This window comes from Rana temporaria, chromosome 11 (assembly GCF_905171775.1).
Source record: "Rana temporaria chromosome 11, aRanTem1.1, whole genome shotgun sequence".
Classification (NCBI taxonomy): Eukaryota; Metazoa; Chordata; class Amphibia; order Anura; family Ranidae; genus Rana; species Rana temporaria.
The window spans coordinates 12,006,418-12,029,570 of NC_053499.1; the positions used below are offsets into that span (position 1 = coordinate 12,006,418).

The window sequence follows — 23,153 nt, forward strand, 5'->3', positions numbered from 1 at the left end:
GCACGCCCCTATTGGCTGAACGCCGAGATTACGTAGATCTACGTCGGCTGGTCGGCAAGCAGTTAAAGCGGGGGTTCACCCTATTGATAAAAAATAAATAAAAAAAATCTCCCTCTAGCATAAAATTCGGCATAGTAGCGCGAGCTACAGTATGCCTGTCTTTATTTTTGTATCCCCGTACTCACTGTGCAATCGTAGATAAAAGATTACGACTCCCAGCGGGGAATGGGCGTTTCTATGGAGAGAGAAGGTGATTGACGGCCGGCTCTGGCACGTCACGCTTCTCCGGAAATAGCCGAAATAGGACTTGGCGCTTCACGGCGCCTGCGCATAGTCTGTGCGCAGGCGCCGTATAGCGCCGTGAAGAGCCGAGACCTGTTCCGGCTGTCTTTGGGGAGCGTGACGTGCCAGAGCCGGCCGTCAATCACCTTCCCTCTCCATAGGAACGCCCATTCCCCGCGGGGAGTCGTAATCTTCTATCTACGATTGCACAGTGAGTACGGGGCTAAAAAAATAAAGACAGGCATACTGTAGCTCGCGCTACTATGCCGAATTTTATGCTAAAAAGATGTTAATAAGGGTGAACCACCGCTTTAAGGCAGGGCAAAATGGGAAGCTGCCCTGGGCTCTGTCATTGTTGCAGTGCCCAAAGCAGCTGCCTCATACTTACCAACTATCCCAGTTTAAATCCCCTTGTCCCTTGAGGTTTTAGTCCTGTGCTGTGTCCTGATATCTCAGTGTGAAGTGCTGCTACTAATACTGCCCAGCTCTGCCCTATTGTTGTGTACAGATGACTCACCTACAGACCCTGTGTTTACATGTAAATAACCAGCATTCATATACAGGGAGTGCAGAATTATTAGGCAAATGAGTATTTTGACCACATCATCCTCTTTATGCATGTTGTCTTACTCCAAGCTGTATAGGCTCGAAAGCCTACTACCAATTAAGCATATTAGGTAATGTACATCTCTGTAATGAGAAGGTGTGTGGTCTAATGACATCAACACCCTATATCAGGTGTGCATAATTATTAGGCAACTTCCTTTCCTTTGGCAAAATGGGTCAAAAGAAGGACTTGACAGGCTCAGAAAAGTCAAAAATAGTGAGATATCTTGCAGAGGGATGCAGCACTCTTAAAATTGCAAAGCTTCTGAAGCGTGATCATCGAACAATCAAGCGTTTCATTCAAAATAGTCAACAGGGTCGCAAGAAGCGTGTGGAAAAACCAAGGCGCAAAATAACTGCCCATGAACTGAGAAAAGTCAAGCGTGCAGCTGCCAAGATGCCACTTGCCACCAGTTTGGCCATATTTCAGAGCTGCAACATCACTGGAGTGCCCAAAAGCACAAGGTGTGCAATACTCAGAGACATGGCCAAGGTAAGAAAGGCTGAAAGACGACCACCACTGAACAAGACACACAAGCTGAAACGTCAAGACTGGGCCAAGAAATATCTCAAGACTGATTTTTCTAAGGTTTAACCTCCCTGGCGGTATGATTCTGTCAGAAAAAACATGCTAAAAGCGGTACCATTATTTGCAAGGAAATTTGGCGTTTTATATTGTAGGTCTGTAATTTTTAGAAATAACTCACTTAAATCTGACCAAACAAGATTCTAATAGGCATCCCAGGTATGACATTTTTTTAAAAACAAAATTATAAATTATAATATAATAAATAATTATAAATAATTATAACAAATAATAATATAATTATAATAAAAATTATTCAATAATGTAATCAAATCAAAATCACTGAAATTTGCTCAGTTGCAGAATTGTTGCTGTCATTATTTTTTTTTTTTTATGACGAATTTCCCCACAAATCGCTATCGCACAATTCTGCAAGTGATTATAATTTATTATCGCTGTTTTTTAGCTGATCTAAAACTATTTTTGACATAAAGGGACACTTTTGGTTGCTATGGACAATCTACAGTTTGCAGGGAGAAAGAAACGTTTTTATTATATAAAATGACATGCATGACACAGGACAGACCACTAGGGACAGGGGGTGTGTGTTTTTTTTACATACAGTACTGTAATCTATAAGATTACAGTATACTGTATGTAAGGTGTTTGTTTACTTTTTTGAATTTGGCGCCGTTCTCCGTCCCCGTGCGTCGTAACGTCGCAGGGAACGGAGATCGGCGTCACACGGAGGCACTGTGTGAATCGAGCGAGGTCCCGCTCGCTCACACAGCGCGGTGGCATCGCTGGATCCAGGGACAAGGTAAGTAACTTGTGCCTGTGGATCTAGCGAGGCGATCCCGAGTCTGACTCGGGGTGTCCGCTCGCAGCAGGAAAATCTAACCCCGAGTCAGACTCGTGAAGACCGCCAGGCAGGTTAATGGACTGATGAAATGAGAGTGAGTGTTGATGGGCCAGATGGATGGCCCCGTGGCTGGATTGGTAAAGGGCAGAGAGCTCCAGTCCGACTCAGACGCCAGCAAGGTGGAGGTGGAGTACTGGTTTGGGCTGGTATCATCAAAGATGAGCTTGTGGGGCCTTTTCGGGTTGAGGATGGAGTCAAGCTCAACTCCCAGTCCTACTGCCAGTTTCTGGAAGACACCTTCTTCAAGCAGTGGTACAGGAAGAAGTCTGCATCCTTCAAGAAAAACATGATTTTCATGCAGGACAATGCTCCAGCACACGCGTCCAAGTACTCCATAGCGTGGCTGGCAAGAAAGGGTATAAAAGAAGAAAAACTAATGACATGGCCTCCTTGTTCACCTGATCTGAACCCCATTGAGAACCTGTGGTCCATCATCAAATGTGAGATTTACAAGGAGGGAAAACAGTACACCTCTCTGAACAGTGTCTGGGAGGCTGTGGTTGCTGCTGCACGCAATGTTGATGGTGAACAGATCAAAACACTGACAGAATCCATGGATGGCAGGCTTTTGAGTGTCCTTGCAAAGAAAGGTGGCTATATTGGTCACTGATTTGTTTTTGTTTTGTTTTTGAATGTCAGAAATGTATATTTGTGAATGTTGAGATGTTATATTGGTTTCACTGGTAAAAATAAATAATTGAAATGGGTATATATTTTTTTTTTGTTAAGTTGCCTAATAATTCTGCACAGTAATAGTCACCTGCACACACAGATATCCCCCTAAAATAGCTAAAACTAAAAACAAACTAAAAACTACTTCCAAAAATATTCAGCTTTGATATTAATGAGTTTTTTGGGTTCATTGAGAACATGGTTGTTGTTTAATAATAAAATGAATCCTCAAAAATACAACTTGCCTAATAATTCTGCACTCCCTGTATAAATAAAGGCAGCATTCATATGTATATCATGCCCCTCTGCAGTGAAGAGATGATGTGCTGTAACCTCTAGCAACCAATCAGTGAGCAGTATTACTGTACAATAATCTCTAGCAACCAATCAACAAGAAGAAATCATGTGCTGTAACTTCTAGCAACTAATCAGTGAGCCGTAATGTGTGCTGTAACCTCTAGCAACCAGTCAGTAAGTGGTAATGATACACTATTACCTCTAGCAACCAGTCAGTAAGTGGTAATGATATGATGTAACCTCTGGCAACCAATCGCAATCACTGCCTGATCTGATACAGTAAACTGATTTTAAGTCTAGCTGATATTTATTGTATGTCTTAGAGCAGCGGGAGAGCAAAATTGCATGGGGGGGGGGGGGGGGGAGATATTTTAGGGAATGATTTCCCAGCAAGTGGAGTTTGGTGGAACAGGCAGATAAACTTTTGCTCAGTACATTCTGTATAATGTATGTCTCTTATCAGATGAGAGGACTCTAAGCACACACACACTACACAATATAAATTGCCCTGTTTAATTTTCAAACTCATGCAAGAATACTAACCAGTGATATATTTTACATTTCTCTATTTAGAGCATCAAAAACTTACTTGTACAGACCGATCCAAACACAGCCGTGCTCTTATAACCCAGAGCTCCGACTGTCACCACAGAGATGATGTAATTAGTCCCCGATATTAAGTTTGGAAGGGTGACACTTGTTGTGTTGCTTGTCACAGGTCCAGCAATGATTGAAGGAGAAGAAGAATTCCAATAAGTGATATTATATGACTTCACCACTTCGGTCATATTTACTGGATCTCCCCAAGATAAGGTGACATTCTTAGTTCCTACCATAGTAAAGTTTATGCTGCCTGGTGGGGTGGGATCTGTATGGAAATAAAACAATGTTAGGAAAAAAAAATCGTGAGATGGAATATAATGTATCTGCTTTAATGAATACATACAGTGGAGGAAATGAACAGAGTGGTGCAATCATAATGCGCACTAGGAGTAGGTATGGGGCACAATAGGTGAAGGTCTGCAGATCATCGGTTTTGTTATATTGCTGGTCTTCCTTAACAGTTATTGTGCCCTGTGATAGTCTTACTTATCACAGAAAGGGATGCAAGAGGTTCAAAGACTGCCACAGTAAAGCTGGCCATATACTGTACCATATTGAATCAGTGGGTGGCCTCCCGCCTAACACCACTTGACTGAAAAATCAAAGGACCTGTCACAGAAAAAGTAGCTGCATTTAATCAGATGTAGGCACTATTTGGGTATTTTGACAGCACAGGCTGTCAAAATACAATAAGCAACAGAGGAAGGTTCCGCCATTTTCACTCTGCCTGTAGGATGAAGAAAAAAATACTAGCCAGCCTTAAAGGGGTTGTAAAGGAAACATTTTTCCCCCCCTAAATAGTTACCTTAGTGCAGTCCTCCTTCACTTACCTCATCCTTCCATTTTGCTTTTAAATGTCCTTATTTCTTCTGAGAAATCCTCACTTCCTGTTCTTCTGTCTGTAACTCCACACAGTAATGCAAGGCTTTCTCCCTGGTGTGGAGAAAGCCCTTTGAGGGGGGAGGGGGTGAGCAGGAGTGTCAGGACGCCCACTAACAGAGGCGGCTCTTTAATTAGGAAAATTAGGTGGTCGCCTAAGGCCTCGCACTCGCAAGGGCCTCGCGGCCGCCTAACTTGCCCAATACATTACCCCAGTTTTGAGGGACAGGGGACCTTAACGCTCCTGTGCTCAGGCAGCATTAAGAGCCCTGACTCAGGAGCGGGGCCGGCAGCGTCCCTAACAACAAGTGAATATCGTGACACCACACCTTGTGACGTCAATGACCCAATATTCCCTTCAGTTAATGACGTCACAAGGGGGCGGGTTCACCAGGTGACAACAACAGGTGGCCCCTGCCACTTAGTTATTAAAGAGCAGGATCTGGGGGCCGCCTTGTTAAAGGGGGCTTCCAGATTCCGATAAGCCCCCTGCCCGCAGACCCCCACAACCACCGGCCAGGGTTGTGGGGAAGAGGCTCTTGTCCTTGAATTATTTTTCCCCATGTCAAGTTTTGCCTAAGGCCTCACAAAGCCTAGAGCCGCCTCTGCCCACTAACACACAGCTCCTTTCTCTATCTGCAAAGTAGAGAGTGTCCTGACTTGCCTGCTCGCCCCCTCCCCCCTCAAGAGGCTTTCTCCACACCAGGGAGAAAGCCTCGCATTACTGTGTGGAGTTACAGACAGAAGAACAGAAAGTGAGGATTTCTCAGGAGAAATAAGGACATTTAAAAGCAAAATGGAAGGATGAGGCAAGTGAAGGAGGACTGCACTAAGGGAAAGGAAGCTATTTGGGGGGGGGGGGGGGGAATCTTTACAACCCCTTTAAAATCAGCACAGGACAGCAGTGTACATATCTCATATCTTCAGGTCTTTCTGAGAACAAAGACCTGAAGATAATCTCTTGATTTTTCTAAAGGCAAACAGACTTTTCACTTTGCCAAGTGCAGTTGCTCCAGAGCTCAGTGAATGAGGTAAAGCTTTGCTTTGTAAAGAATGCCCAATCACATACAAGGAGAAAAAAAACAAAAAAAAAAAACAGCATTTTTCCTTGCACATGATTGGATAATGGAAGTCAGCAGAGTTCCAGCTCATTTACTAAGCTCTGGGGAAACTGCACTTGCAAAGTGCACAGACTTGTTGCCTTTAGTAAATGGTGTCTCATCCTGTTATTTGGTTTTATTGCCACTGCTGTCCAGCCAGGGTTTTGCTCAAACTAGTCTGCCACACAGACAGCCGTAATGCCCCACACTGGTGATTTAGTAAATCTGTTTTGTTAACAGCTACAGAATTGCTGTCATTTGTTTTTGTTTTTATGCTGTCCATAGTATTCCTTTGTTTTGCTAGGAATAAATGCATTGCAATTAAAGTATATGTAAACCCTCACCTTGTAAAACAAACCATTCACTTAAAAAAAGGCAAAATACCATTATAAAAAAACTTTTTTATTTTTATTTTTTTACAAGTGATCACATTCCTTCTGCTTTTAGCTGCATAAGAGCTGGGAGGAGGAAAAGCAGCAACAGACTGATCTTCCCAGTGAATGGCTGTGCAGAGGGGGAATGCAAGTCCGATCATTGGATGAGAGCAAAGTTGAGTTCCCAGCACAGGTAGAGAACTGACCATGCTGTGCTCTCGTGCCTAGTGTGCTCAGTTTTTGATAGGAAACTTAGGGGACTGGAAGGAACAGCAGGGATCTCAGGCCCCGTACACACGACCAGTTTCCTCGGCAGAATTCAGCTTCCGACCGAGTTTCTGGCTGAATTCTGCCGGGGAAACTGGTCGTGTGTACACTTTCGGCCGAGGAAGCCGACGAGGAGCTCGGCGAGGAAATAGAGAACATGTTCTCTATTTCCTCGTTGTTCTATGGGAGCTCTCTCCCCGCCGAGCTCCTCGGCGGCTTCAGTGCTGAACTGGCCGAGGAACTCGATGTGTTTGGCACGTCGAGTTCCTCGGCCGTGTGTACGAGGCTTCACACAAAAGAAGCAATACAAAGAGAACAGGAGACTTTCTCATACAAGTACATGGTACAGCAGCCACATATCAGGAATATCACATATTGGGTTTACATATTCTTTAAAGCGGAGGTTCACCCTAAAAGAATTATATACCATCCCGTCCAGCATACTTGCGTCAGCTACATTATGCTTTTTTTTTTTTGCGCTGTATTTACCGTTTAATCACTCAGTTTCTTTTCAGACTCCGGTGGGGAAATAGGCGTTCCTATGAAGAGGGGAACATGATTGACGTCCGGCTATGGCGCGTCACGCGTTCCGAAAATAGCCGAAATAGGACTCGGTTGTATACGGCGCCTGCGCAGTCAGCTCCTAGTCCGTGCGCAGGCACCGTATAGCGCCGTGAAGAGCCAAAACCTAGTCCGGTTATTTTCGGAACGCGTGACGCGCCATAGCCAGACGTCAATCATGTTCCCCTCTTCATAGGAACGCCTACTCCCCGCGGGAGTCTGAAAAGAAACTGAAGGATTAACCACTTCCAGACCGCCACATGTACATATACGTCGGCAGAATGGCACGTACAGGCACATTGGCGTACCTGTACGTCCCTGCCTAGACGTGGGTCGGGGGTCCGATCGGGACCCCCCCCGCTACATGCGGCGGTCGGATTCCCGAGGGGAGCGATCCGGGGCGACGGCGCGGCTATTCGTTTATAGCCGCCCCATCGCGATCCCTCCCTGGAGCTGAAGAACGGGGAGAGCCGTGTGTAAACACAGCTTCCCCGTGCTTCACTGTGGCGGCTGCATCGATCGAGTGATCCCTTTTATAGAGAGACTCGATCGATGACGTCAGTCCTACAGCCACACCCCCCTACAGTTGTAAACACACACTAAGTGAACCCTAACTCCTACAGCGCCCCCTGTGGTTAACTCCCAAACTGCAACTGTCATTTTCACAATAAACAATGCAATTGAAATGCATTTTTTGCTGTGAAAATGACAATAGTCCCAAAAATGTGTCAAAATTGTTTGGACTCACTGCTCACCAAAGAGTTAAAGCGGGGTTCCACCCAAAAATTGAACTTCTGCTTTAAGTGAAGGTGACCCCCTGGCATGCCACATTTGGCATGTCATTTTTTTAGGGAGGGTAGCGGATACCCTCTCTTTAGAGTGATCCAGCTCCCACTTTCTCCCGGGGCTCCGCGGCACCAAAGGGGAAATTCACTTCTCCCCCCTCCCTCCCTGTAATCGGGCCAATTACAGCGAGCAGCGCGGCTCACGCATGCGCAGTGCGTGCCCAGCTGTGAAGCCACAGCTGGATGCCCACAGTCACAATGCCGGTGCCGAGGAGAGGAGGGGGAGAGGAGCGAGCCTTCGTATGCCCACATCGCTGGAACCTGGGACAGGCAAGTGGCCGTCTGTAGTCACATGACCGTGCTTGTACTCACATGTAGCCTCCATGACTGGCGACGATGTCTGGCTGCAGTTCCCGCTATTTGTCTGTACAGTGACGGTATATAAGCTGCCAGGCAGTAATCCGGTGAAGTTTGTTTGCGTAGAATTTGTTTGTGTTGTATTTGATACCACTCCTGTTATACTGATAATATATGAATCCACTCTTCCTGTAGCTGCCGTCCAGGTCACTCCCAGAGTGTTTGTTGAATTGTAATTATTCAGTGTGATGGAAGAAACTTGTCCGGGACCTAAGCAGAAAAATTACATCTTTTTATTGCCATCTTGCAAACATTTGTAATTTTTAATGCATACATTCGGCTTCCAATACAGAAGACTGACGGGCTAATTGAAAAGCAGAATGTTTTAAAGAGATGAACTGTTCACCAAATCGCTAAATATCACCCCAAATACCTCCCTTTATCTCAAAAGGGAGCAAACAATATATGCAATACATGTAATCTAATATATACCACCATCAGAAATAATCCAATTTATTCTATAGGGAAAAGGGAAAAAATCTGTATCTCATAGCAACCAAATAGAATTGATCTTTCTGAGCAGGCTTCATTAAACTGAAACATGATTTGCACCTTTTCACAAAATGATGATTTACTAAAGGCAAATAGACTGTGCATTTGCACTCTGAAAATGCAGTTGCTCCAGAGCTTAGTAAATGAGGGAGAGCTCTGCTGACTTATATCATCCAATCATGTGCAAGCAAAAATTATTATTATTATTTTCCTTGCATGTAATTGGGTATTCTTTGCAAAGTGAAGCTTTACCTCTTTTACTAAGCTCTGAAGCAACTTCACTTTGCAAAGTGCACAGTCGGTTTGCCTTTAGTAAATCAACAACTATGGGGTGCAGCTGCTCCAGAGCTTAGTAAATGAGATAAGGCTTCACTTTTCAAAGAATACCCAATCACATGCAAGAAAATTAAAAAAAAAGGAGCATTTTTGCTTGCACATGATTGGATGATGGAAGTCAGCAGAGTTTCTGCTCATTTACCAAGCGCTGGAGCAAGTGCACTTGCAGTGTACAAAGTCCACAGTTTTTTTTTTGCCTTTAGTAAATCAACCCCAGTTGACACCCCAGTGTGTCTGTGCCAACACCTTACAGTACGGCCAAATTCACACATGGTGCATTGACAGACGTTTTACTGCATGTCACCGCAAGGACACTCAGAAAACAATTGATTTCTATGTGTCCCATTCACACTGCAGCACAACCTAGAGCTGGGCTGCAGGGTGCTGTGATAAGATGTTAAAAGTGGTAAATCTGCACTAATCCCATGACAAAAAATGCATATATATCAACGTATATATATATATATATACAGTCCTGATCAAAAGTTTAAGACCACTTGAAAAATGGCAAAAAATCTGATTTTATATTGTTGGATCTTAACAAGGTTCCAAGTAGAGCTTCAACATGCAACAAGAAGAAATGAGAGTGAGACAAAACATTTTTTGAGCATTCAATTTAATGAAAACAACGAATAAACTGAAACAGGCTGTTTTTCAGCTGATCAAAAGTTTAGGACCACATGCCTTTAAAAGGCCAAATCTGTGCAAAGATGTGGATTCATTGTCATTTTCTGTCAGGTAGTCACACGTTGTGATGGCAAAGGCAAAAAAACTCTCCCTTTTTGAACGTGGTCGGTTTTGAACGTTGCTGAACTGCATAAGCAGGGTCTCTCACAGCGCGCCATCGCTGCTGAGGTGGGACGCAGTAAGACAGTCATTTGGAATTTCTTAAATGATCCTTAGGATTATGGAACAAAAAAGTCAAGTGGAAGACCCAAAAAAATTCCACCAGCACTGAGCCGGAGGATCCAATTGGCTGTCCGTCAAGACACTGGACGATCCTCGACCCAAATTAAGGCCCTTACTGGTGCTGACTGCAGCCCCATAACCATCAGACGGCATCTGAGACTGAAGGGCTTCAAAAATAAAAAACGTCTTCAAAAACCTTGTCTCCTTGAACGCCACAGGACTGCTCGTTTGGACTTTGCAAGAGAGCACCAAACATGGGACTTTCAAAGGTGGAAGAAAGTTTTATTCTCTGATGAGAAAAAATGTAACCTTGATGGTCCTGATGGTTTCCAACGTTATTGGCATGACAAGCAGATCCCACCTGAGATGTTTTCTACGCGCCACAGTAGAGGGGGGCGCCATAATGGTCTGGGGTGCTTTTTCCTTCAGTGGAACAATGGAGCTTCAGGAAGTGCAGGGGCGTCAAACGGCCGCTGGCTAAGTCCAGATGTTGCAGAGAGCATTCCTCATGACTGAGGGCCCTCGTCTGTGTGGTAATGACTGGGTTTTTCAACAGGACAACGCTACAGTACACAATGCCCGCAGGGCAAGGGATTTCTTCCAGGAGAACAACATCACTCTTTTGGCCCATCCTGCGTGTTCCCCTGATCTAAATCCAATTGAGAACCTTTGGGGATGGATGGCAAGGGAAGTTTACAAAAATGGACAACAGTTCCAGACAGTAGATGGCCTTCGTGCGGCTGTCTTCACCACTTGGAGAAATGTTCCCACTCACCTCATGGAAACGCGAGGCATCAAGCATGCCGAAACAAATTTTTGAAGTGATCAACAATAACGGCGGAGCTACTCATTACTGAGTTCATGTTTGGAAGTTGGATTTCTGTTTTGGGGGGTTTAGTTTTTTTTTTTTGGAGGTGTGGTCATAAACTTTTGATCAGCTGAAAAACAGCATGTTTCAGTTTATTCGTTGTGTTCATTAAATTGAATGCTCAAAAAATGTTTTGTCTCACTCTAATTTCTTCTTGTTGCATGTTGAAGCTCTACTTGGAACCTTGTTAAGATCCAACAATGTAAAATATGATTTTAAAACAGGGAGCCTGAATATTCAGCTCATAAAAATGTGCAAAAAATAGTAACAATTGCGCAACCCAAAAAAACAAACACGTTTTTATCCCATTTGCTGGGCTACTGACATCTTTAGAAGCAAAAAGTAGCAAACAATTAAAACGATACTCTCAAGCCTGTCAGCTGGTTCGTGGTGACATCAGGTCCTAATGCTCAGTAGCCCAGCAAATGGAATAAAAACTTTTGTTTTAAATCTATTGCACTATGAAGCCTTCCTTTTTCTTTTTTCAAATATTCTGCATGAGCTAATGCAGTCCTGGAAAAAAGGATTTCACAGAAATCACTACAGCACCTGGAACTGAAAAGTGGAGGAGAGAATCGGGTTGGACGAGTGAGCTGATTGGTCCGTGATCAGATTGATCCCTCCTGTATGTGCCCATATGATCTCCATAATAGAGATCCTACAGTTCTGGTAAGCGGCCTATGTGGCTACTTTTATTACTGACTATTATTACCTGGCTGTTGAGTGAAAAACAGTATTATCAATTGCGTTTTTTACCTAAGGATCCATCCATCATCCACCCACAGAGAATGTCATTTGCTATGGACGTTTAATTCAGTCAGTTTGTTTCACATTCATTCTTGGGAAGGATTTATAAGATACATTCCCAGTGCTTTCAATGTTATTATGTGAAGGACGCACATCTGATATATTTGGTTGCACGTGTTTGTTTGTTTTTTTGGGTTGCACAATTGTTACTATTTTTTGCTGTGATAACATGCAGACATGCCACATTTTATCGCAGCATACTGTACCGAACTGCACGCCACTGTGCTGCAGCACAGTGCATCCTGTTGCTGTACAGTGCCGTAAATGAAGTGTACATTTGTATGCGTCAAATCGTTTTTTTTTTTTGTCATAGGGCTCCCGAGCTATCACTTTAAATATGGAAATTTACTAACTGCCATCAATCACCGATTGGCTGATCCGTAACTAATGAGATATTAACTGTAAAATGATATTGGTGCTGCGCTGTTAGAGAAGTGCAAGTTTGAAAAAAAAAAAAAAAACATAGATGAAATTGTCTGTGCCTCCTATATGTGAGATGTGTAACTGGTATGGACCTACCAATCAAACATAAATCCATAATAAACAAATAAATGCAAAAAAAAGGGATATTCCCATAAATGTGATGACAGGTCATTAATATTGTGCCAAACGAAGTGCTCAAAGTAGGCAATGGTGCAAATATAGTGCAATAATACAAATGTTATATTAAAATGGTATATTTAACTGCTTGCCGACCAGCCGCCGTCATTCTAAGGCGGCAGGTCGGCTCTCCTGGGCGAGAGCCCGTACATTGACGTTGGCTCTTTTTGCGGCCACTAGGGGCGCGCGCGCGCCCCCCGCTCGTCCGTGAAACCTGTGCGGGTGCCCGGCGGGCGCGATCACCGCCGGGCACCCGCGATTGCTCGTTACAGAGCGGGGACCGGGGGCTGTGTGTGTAAACACACAGCTCTCGGTCCTGTCAGCGGGGGAAATGCAGATCTTCTGTTCATACATTGTATGAACAGAAGATCAGTGTTTCCCCTAGTGAGGCCACCCCCCCCCCCCACAGTAAGAACACACACAGGGACATACTTAACCCCTTTCCCGCCCCCTAGTGTTAACCCCTTCACTGCCAGTGGCATTTTTATAGTAATCCAATGCATTTTTATAGCACTGATCGCTATAAAAATGCCAATGGTCCCAAAAATGTGTCAAAAGTACATGCATATACCTGTTCTATGTTCTAGTTTAAAAAAAAAAATAATAATAATTACGACGACAGTTTTGCTATTTTAGCTCTATTGCCAAAGATACTGTTTGTAATGACTGTATGGCTATATTTTATCTTTACCAAAAGTATTTTCTTATTTCATTACCTAATTGTTGTATTATGTACAATATATTGTGCACTATTATTCACCCAATAAAGACTTTGTGTCCGAAGTGTCCGCCATAATGTCGCAGTACCGAAAAAAAAATCGCTGAAAAAAAAATATTAATAAAAATGCCATAAAAATACCCCCTATTTTGTAAATGCTATAACTTTTGCGCAAACCAATCAATTAACGCTTATTGCGATTTTTTTTAATGAAAAATATATAGAAGAATATGTATCGGCCTAAACTGAGGGAAAAAAATGTTTTTTTATATATTTTTGGGGGATATTTATTATGGCAAAAAGTAAAAAATATTATTTTTTTTCAAAATTGTCGCTATATTTTTGTTTATAGCGCAAAACAATAAAAACCGCAGAGGTGATCAAATACCACCAAAAGAAAGCTCTATTTGTGGGAAAAAAAGGACGCAAATTTTGTTTGGGAGCCACGTCGCACGACCGCGCAATTGTCTGTTAAAGCGACGCAGTCCCGAATCGCAAAAAGTGCTCTGGTCTTTGGGCAGCAATATGGTCCGGGGGTTAAATGGTTGACATGGTAAACATAATGACATAAAATAAAAAGTCCATATGTAAAAATTCTGTTTTTCTAATAGGTATATCCCTTGCCCATCTAGAGTAAGTAAGTGCTACAGATATGGTTAAAATCTTCAGTGTTGTGCCACCTTTGTGCTCACAGGTCGCTCATCTTACTGCAGTAAGGTAATAGCATGAGTGTATAACCTAAAGTGGTGAACTGTACATCTCTGCTCAGCTCTGGGAATCCTCAAGTGGCTAATATGGCGCTCCCCGAGTCTCAGCCACTCTGACCACCAAGTTCTGCCCATCTCCCAACCTCTACCGCTCTCTACTGAAACCCACCTTGTAGCTGGTGGTGTTTACCTAAGTGATAAAGCCAGCCAAGATGCTTGTGTCAGCCAGATATGGTGACTTGGTGGTAAGTGTGTGCATGTATTCCATGGGTGGCAAGCTGCAAGTACACATTGGGGGTTATTTACGAAAAGGCAAATCCACTTTGCACTACAAGTGCACTTCCAGTGCACTTGGAACTGCGGTCACTGTAGATCTGAGGGGAAGCTGAGGGGAAGATCTGAAATGAGGGGACGCTCTGCTGATTTTATCATCCAATCATGTACAAGCAAAAATGCTGTTTTTATTTCCCTTGCATGTTCCCCTCAGATCTACAGCCACTGCACTTCCAAGTGCACTCGCAGTGCAAAGTGGATTTGCCTTTAGTAAATACCCCCCATGTGACATATGTCTGCATTGCAGACTCTGGACACAAAGCAGAGTAGGTTTAGGTTTTATTTGGGAATACCCCACTGGTACCACGATTGGGCCAAACTCACATTCGCCATGGTGCACAATTTTTTTTACTCATGCTGCCCAAGACATTTTGTCTTTAGAATTTGAATGTCTGCCTCCTAATTCAAAAGCCTATCACAAAATGGTTTCATGGCCCAATAAAATTAGGGGTGTGATTAGTAGGTTGTACTCTACTTTAATTTTGAAAATCTGGTAGCCTTAATTTAACGGTTCTGTCCCTCCTCCAGCCTGTGACTGAATAGTGAGAGGAGACGTAGCATTGCTCTAACGCTCTGGCTAAGCACGTTTCTAAGAGACCCCTAGCTGTTACTGTTCCCCTTCACCATCACAGGAGTGAGCACTTTTTCTGATTCAAACCTCCTCACATCTGTTTTCTCTCCTAAGGTAGTAGCTCTAAACTCTACCCCAATGTTACTTGAAAGCATTTGAGAGCTTGCTCCTGTGATGGTAGAGGTGAACAGTAACAGCTAGGCATATTTCTAGCAATGCCCCTAGCAACGTCCTAGGAGCTTTCTACTCATGCTATATACATTATGTACAGTAATGCCGTGTACACACGATCGGACATTCTGACAATAAAACCGTGGATTTTTTTTGCCGGAAATTCTGAACCTCAAGAGCGCGGTCACGTACAACACTACGACGAACCAAGAAAACTGAAGTTAAATGATTCCGAGCATGCCTCGAATTGATTCCGAGCATGTGTAGAATTTTTGTGCGTTGGAATTGGATACACACGATCGGAATTTCTGACAAGAACTTTTTTGTTGGAAAAATTGAGAATCTGCTCTCAAACATTTGTTGTTGGAAATTCCGACAGCAAATGTCCAATGGAGCCTACACACGGTTGGAATATCCAACCAAAAGCTCACATCGAACATTTGTTGTCAGAAATTACGATCGTGTACTTTCACACTGAGGGGTTTTACAGGCGCTTTTGCGCTAAATATACCGCCTGAAGCACGCCTGTAAACTGCCTCTTCTGCAGCCCCAGTGTGAAAGTCTGAGTGCTTTCACACTGGGGTGGTGCGCTTGCAGGACAGGAAAAAAGGTCCTGCAAGCAGCATCTTTCGGGCGGTGTGGCAGCGCTGTATTTAACGTTCCTAAACCGCCCCTGCCATTGAAATCAAAGCAAAGCACTTCAGCAGCTGCGCTTTGTGGACTCTTTTAACCCTTTTTTGTATGGTGGGTTAAAATCGCTCCGCTAGGGTCCAAAAAGTACCGGTAAAACTTTGGTCAAAGCTGCACAGGTTGTTTTTATCTACAGACACCACTTATCTGCATAGGCAGTTTTTGGTTGTAAATGTACAAGCAACAGAGATGATTAAAGTACGTTTTTCACAAAATACTGCAAGAAATACTGTTTTTCAGAAAAAAAAGGTTGGACTATAGCTTTATGAAAATGTTACATTTTAACACACATTTTGCCTTTTGAACACGATATATATATAATATATTTCTCTATAAAAAACATGTTGTTTCTGTGATTTATTAAGAAATCATTGTTTACTCACCTGTGCAGATAGTTTTGTTCACAGGATCAGATTCAGTGACATTATCAGCAGCTCTTACATATACAGAGAATGTGTATGTTTCTCCAGATGTCAGATTGTTTAGTGTAGTGGATTCATTATACATCGTTGTATTACTTATCAGTGTAGATGATGATGTGACAATTGTCAGCACTCTGTAGCGGTATGTGTTCTGATACTCAGGCGGTTTGCTCCAATTTAATATCACAGTATCTGACGTCACATTAACGAAATTCGGATTTGACACAGGCCATGGCTCTATAAAGTAAAGATAATAGTACTAGCTTTAATTGTAATAAGATATGGACATAACAATTACAGGCTTTCTTGTTTTTGCTACCTACTTGTATAGACAGATCCGGTCACAGGCGTGCTCTGATACCCCCGATCTCCGACTGTCATCACAGAAATGGTGTAATTGGTTCCGGAAGTCAGGCTCTGAAGGGTGGTACTGTTTGTGTTGCTTTTTTGGGCCCCAATGATGGGAGAAGAAGAAGCGTTCCCATAAGTTATATTGTAAGACATTACCAGATTGGTCATATTTACTGGCTGTACCCAAGACAATGTGATGTTGTTTGCTGCGATAGTATTAAAAGTGATGTTTCCTGGTGGAGTAGGATCTGGGAAACAGAATGAGAGAATGAGGAAAAAATAACACAGGAAGAAAAGTGTAAATTTAATAAAAAGAAAACAACTAATAAATGTGTTAAACGAACGCTGTATTTCTTCCACACACTGCACATGGGCAATGAAATGTTTTTATCTTTTATATTCCTTCCCAATGTAACTGTTGCAGCTGACTCTAATCTACATGGAGTACAGGCCATAACCATCATCATACATCATCATCATACATCATCATACACCATCATACACCATCATACACCATCATACATCATCATACACCATCATACATCATCACACATCATCACACATCATCATACACCATCTATACATCATCATACACCATCTATACATCATCACACACCATCATACACCATCATACATTATCATACACCATCATACACCATCATACATCATCACACACCATCATACATCATCATACACCATCTATACATCATCATACACCATCATACACCATCATACACCATCATACATCATCATACACCATCTATACATCATCACACATCATCATACACCATCATACACCATCATACATCATCATACACCATCTATACATCATCACACACCATCATACACCATCATACATTATCATACACCATCATACACCATCATACATCATCACACACCATCATACATCATCATACACCATCTATACATCATCATACACCATCATACACCATCATACATTATCATACACCATCATACACCATCATACATCATCACACATCATCATACACCATCATACACCATCATACACCATCTATACATCATCATACACCATCATACATCATCACACACCATCATACACCATCATACACCATCTATACATCATCATACACCATCATACATCATCACACACCATCATACACCATCATACATCATCACACATCATCATACACCATCATACACCATCATACACCATCATACACCATCATACATCATAATACATCATCATACATCATCATACATCATCATACATCATCACACATCATCATACACCATCTATACATCATCACACATCATCATACACCATCTATACATCATCACACATCATCATACACCATCTATACATCATCACACATCATCATACACCATCTATACACACTTGGGTTCTTGTGCTCTCTAACAACACTGTAAAGCTTTCTATGTCTGCAGCAACACGTAAAAAAGCTTGTACTACTGCAGTAGTGGCACCACCAAGATGCATCTATAAAGCCTCGTACACACGATTGAACTTCCACACGATTTTGGTCCGAAGGCGTTGGCCGTGAACTTGTTTTGCATACACACGGCATTAAAATTTTCAGCCGACATTCACCAAATCACGCTTTTTTTTTTTTTTTTTTTACCTCTTTACCGTCACACTTTGGGCAACTTCTGCTATTATTGTCTGATGTTTAGCATTGGTTCTGAGCATGCGTGTTTGTACTTTGGATTTTAGTCCAATGGACTTGTGTACACACGATCGGATAATCCGACGTAACACATTTGCTGTTGAAAAGTTTGAGAGCATGCACAGAGAACATTTGTCTGTGGAAATTCCAACAACAATTGTCCGGTGAAGAATACAGACGGTCGGATTGTCCGATAAAACTGACTGTTGTTGTCGTAAAGTCCGATTGTTTGTATGGGCCTTAAGGCTGCATTCACACCTGAGCTAAGCTGTTTTGAGCGTTTTTCCAGCTTTTTTTGCACGTTTTCTGCGCGACTTGTGCTTTTTTCATACAACGTTTTTGAGCTTTGGCGTTTTTTTTTTTTATTAGCCAATAGAGAAACTATCATCTGTTGCATTATTTGTTGCTAGGCATTTCAGCTTTTCCATTAGCTTTCTTTTTTTGTTTTAATTATTATTATTCATTTATTATTTTACATTTTTTCGTTAGGATAAGGGATAAGAGTTATTGTTCGGATTAGGGGTTAGGGTTATTTATTATTATTTATTTTTTTGTTAGGGTGTCAATACTACTACTACTTCTACTACTACTACCAATAATAATAATAATAAAATAATAAATAAATGTAAAATACACAAATAAATATAAATAATCATAAATAAATTCAATAAATGAATACTATGTAATGATAAATAAATAATGAACCCCTAACCCTTAAAAAATAAAATAGTAATAATAAATAACTTAAAGCGGGGGTTCACCCCAAAACATTTTTTTAACATTACATTCAGCCGAGTTGTTAGAATGACATTAAGCTGTTTTTTTTTATTTCCTTGCCGTACATACCGTTTTATATATATATATATATATATATATATATGTTCACTGCGGCTTCCGGGTATAATTTGCGGGACTGGGCATTCCTAATTGATCGACATGCTTCCGACCGGCGCGCATACAGCGCGTCACGAGTTGCCTAAAGAAGCCGGACTGCGAGTCGGCTCTATACGGCACCTGCGCACCGACGTTCAGCTTCTTTCGGCAACTCGTGACGTGCTGTGTGCGCCGGTCGGAAGCATGTCAATCAATTAGGAACGCCCAGTCCCGCAGATTATACCCGGAAGCCACGGTGAACATATATATATAAAACAGTATGTACGGCAAGGAAATTAAAAAAACAGCCGATTGTCATTCTAACAACTCGGCTGACTGTAATGTTAAAAAAAAAAATTGGGTGAACCCCCGATTTAACACCCTAACCCTAACACAAAATAAATACAATTATTATTATTATAGTAATTTATTTTTTTGTTTGCGTTTAGGTGTTTGTTTATTATTATTTTTGTATTATTATTAATATTAATAATTGTTTTTCTTTCTTTTTTTAAAGGTTAGGGGTTAATTATTATTTATTTATGTATTATTACATATTATTCATTTATTTTATTTATGTATTATTTATTTAAGGTTATGTGTGATTTGTGTAATTATTCTACATTTATTTATTCATATATTATTACTATTTTATTTAAACTTGTTTTAATTTAAGCAGAACAGTGGGCAAATATGCACAACAAAACACACGAATGTGCACAAAAACGCGCAAATGTCGCGTTTCCATGAATTTCTATGTGAATAACGATGCGCCAAAAAACGCTCAATTCTGCCCGATTCAAGCTACAAAAAAAATAAAAATAAAAAAACTCCAGAACTTTTTTGAACTTCAGGCGTTTGGCTTCAGGCGACTTAAAGTGAAGTTGTGATAACTGAATGGTGCAACATTCTGGCAGTTACTCTTCACTGTGTGGACACATCCAGTGGAGGATAATTTTTTGTGTACAATGTCAAATAAAGAGCAGTAGATACAGACAAATGTTATATACATCATATACTTTAATGGATCTGTTTTCCCATATGGAAGCTTCAATTCACGCCTCCTACAGAGGATTAAAAAGCATATCCACCATTATGGCAGCTCCAAGGTAGTCAAATAGAGCCTGGTACTTAGTCAGTGGCCCCTGCTTGTTCAGGCAGACCTTTTGTCTCAGATCCTGCTTCTTGTCTTCAAGTGGAGTTCCACCCATAAATATAACATTACATCAGTAGTTTTAAAAAAATGTCATTAGTCCTTTAAGATTTTTTTTTATATATATATATATATATATATATATACATACATACATATATATATATTTTATATAGGGGGTTAGTTACTCTGTACTCACAAAGATTAAGGTCTCATGCACACTGGACGTTTTTACAGCAGCTGTTTTTGGCTGTAGACATTTTTTTCTACAGTCATTAAACTTCCCATCATGTCATCCTATGTGTCCATGCACAGATAGGCTGTTATCAGCAGTTTTTGGGTAGTGGCGTTTTTGAGCAGTAAAATAAATAAATAAATAAACTAGTGGGTTCTGAGAGACGTTCTTCAGCTGTAAAAATGCTCTAACGCTGATAAACGTTGCTAAATGCTCAAAAACGTCACTCACCAGCGTGTTTTTATGTTTTTGATCCATTGAAAAAAAAAAAATTATAAAAAAAAAAAATTATTGTTAAAAAAAAAGGCTAGATAATGCTAACGCGGAAAAACGCTAAAAATGCTATTGCAAAAACGCTAAAACGTTTTTATAACGTTATTTTAACAGCCAGTGTGCATGAGGCCTTAGGGTTATAGGAAAGACATCACAAAGTGGTGACCAAAGTCTCTCTCTAGTAAGAGGGGCACAGAATAAAGGTCATATAAACATCTGTGATTAATCATGAAAGGCTCAGTTCACATTGCTGTGATGGCAAGGTCATACGACTTTGCCTGTGTCTTTGCCCTGCAACTTCCTTCTGACTTGATTCAACTTGGATGCTATTTAGGAGCCTGTACAAGTGCTGAAATCGTACCCAAGTCGGACCAAAGTAGTGCAGGAATCTTTTCTAAAGTCGGAGCGAGTAGTATTCATTAAGACGTCTCTTATAGGAAAACCTTGAATTTGACATGTCATGTGACTTGGGGTATGCACAAGTCGGATCCCATGTCACAGCAGCGTGAACCGAGCCTAAGCCTTGGTTCACATATGTGCAATGCAGGAATCAGCGCGATTACAGTGATGGTTCCCACATCGCACCTCTCCTGCAGACAGTTCACACCCCTGCAAACCGCTGTGATCGGTTCACAGATAGCAGTGAACTTGCCTAGAAATCTCAGGCTCTCATCAAGACGCTGAGAGCCTGAGCTGGCCGCTCCTGCCCCCTACACAGCCCAGCGCTCCAGTGAGCGCGGGGGGGGGGGGTGGCACAGACATCCGGTGACTGACAGTCAGCAGCTCTCTCGTCAGGGAGCTCTGAGAACTGAGTGATCAGCGATGTTTGATCGCTCGGTTCTCAGACTTAGAGCCAGTGGTAGACAGATGCAGCAGAATCGGGACCGATGCTTCATCCACACAGGTAAGCATGATTAAAAAAAATCCATACTTCTCTTTTAAAGAAAAGGCATAATAATGTGCTGGCCAAGACCTGTCTTTAGTAAAAAGTGGAACATAAAAAAAGCCATGTAAGCACCTCTGGGTGCTTGTTTTCACACCTGGAAAAGTCAATCATGACAAATACTCACCTGTGGTCTTACAGCACCCATACAATCACACCCCCCATACTCTGATCATACATAGATAAGACAGATCACTCGTGGACAATACTCACATGTGGCCTCTGTCGCTGTAGTGATTGGACTGTTGCAGCTCCCACTGATTGTCTGTACAGTGACGGTATAATTCCTTCCTGGTAGTAAGTCATTGAAGGTCACTTGTGTAGAATTATTCTGCAATGTCCTATTTACATCTCCTGTTATGGTGACATTATAATTGGACACGATTCCTATTGGTGCCGTCCAGCTCACCTCCAGAGAATTCACCGACCGGTAATTGTTCACTGTGACACCCACAGCTTGTCCGGGAACTGGAAATACAATATTCATAATGTTATGTGCTTTATAAGACTCATTATATTTAGACCTCTGCAGAACGGAGAAATAGTTGTGTTTCAATCCATTGTTTGCATAAATTTGTTTAGTTAACCACTTAAGGACCGGACCAATATGCTGCTAAATGACCCAATTCGGCACTGCGTCGCTTTAACAGACAATTGCGCGGTCGTGCGACGTGGCTCCCAAACAAAATTGGCGTCCTTTTTTCACCACAAATAGAGCTTTCTTTTGGTGGTATTTGATCACCTCTGCGTTTTTTTTTTGTGCGCTATAAACAAAAATAGAGCGACAATTTTGAAAAAAATGCAATATTTTTTACTTTTTGCTATGATAAATATCCCCCAAAAACATATATAAATTTTTTTTCCTCAGTTTAGGCCGATACGTATTCTTCTACCTATTTTTGGTAAAAAAAAATCGCAATAAGCGTTTATCGATTGGTTTGCGCAAAGTTTATAGCGTTTACAAAATAGGGGATAGTTTTATTATTTTTTTTTTTTTTACTACTAATGGCGGCGATCAGTGATTTTTTTCATGACTGCGACATTATGGCGGACACTTCGGACAATTTTGACACATTTTTGGGACCATTGTCATTTTCACAGCAAAAAATGCATTTAAATTGCATTGTTTATTGTGAAAATGACAGTTGCAGTTTGGGAGTTAACCACAGGTGGCGCTGTAGGATTTGGTGTACACTGTGTGTGTTTACAACTGTAGGGGGGTGTGGCTGTAGGACTGACGTCATCGATCGAGTCTCCCTATATAAGGGATCACTCGATCGATGCAGCGCCACAGTGAAGCACGGGGAAGCCGTGTTTACATACGGCTCTCCCCGTTCTTCAGCTCCGGGAAGCGATCGCGACGGAGCGGCTATAAACGAATAGCTGCGCCGTCGTCCCGGATCGCTCCCCGAGGGAACCCGACCGCCGCATGTAGCGGGGGGGGGGCCCGATCGGACACCCGACCCACGTCTAGGCAGGGACGTACAGGTACGCCAATGTGCCTGTACGTGCCATTCTAGGGAAGTGGTTAAATTCATTTAATTTGTTTTCGGAATTTGCTTTGTTTATTTAAATCAATTAGAATTTTCAGAAGTCGGTTAAACTGCAAGAGATTAAAATTCCATTTGGATAGCTTTCAAATCGAATATAATAGATATTGAATTTATTCTATTTGTAGTTCAAATTTTGGAAGATGGTTATATTCTTTCTATCCCATTATATTCTATTGTTTTTCTATTCTAT

General features: G+C 41.8%; 1 protein-coding gene across 2 annotated transcripts in view; it reads right to left on the reverse strand.

Annotated features, from left to right (window-relative positions):
* The window catches only part of LOC120917048 (receptor-type tyrosine-protein phosphatase beta-like), a 132,999-nt gene that overhangs the window by 58,528 nt on the left and 51,318 nt on the right, over positions 1-23,153 (reverse strand). Inside the window, exons 15-19 of one of the 2 annotated variants that reach the window (XM_040328048.1) lie at positions 21,624-21,878; positions 16,239-16,514; positions 15,877-16,152; positions 8,247-8,501; positions 3,895-4,173 (exon numbers count right to left, since the gene is read on the reverse strand). In XM_040328048.1, the coding sequence (XP_040183982.1) occupies positions 3,895-4,173; positions 8,247-8,501; positions 15,877-16,152; positions 16,239-16,514; positions 21,624-21,878 (1,341 nt within the window). The remainder of the gene's footprint in view (positions 1-3,894; positions 4,174-8,246; positions 8,502-15,876; positions 16,153-16,238; positions 16,515-21,623; positions 21,879-23,153) is intronic. The other variant, XM_040328049.1, reaches the window with a different exon arrangement.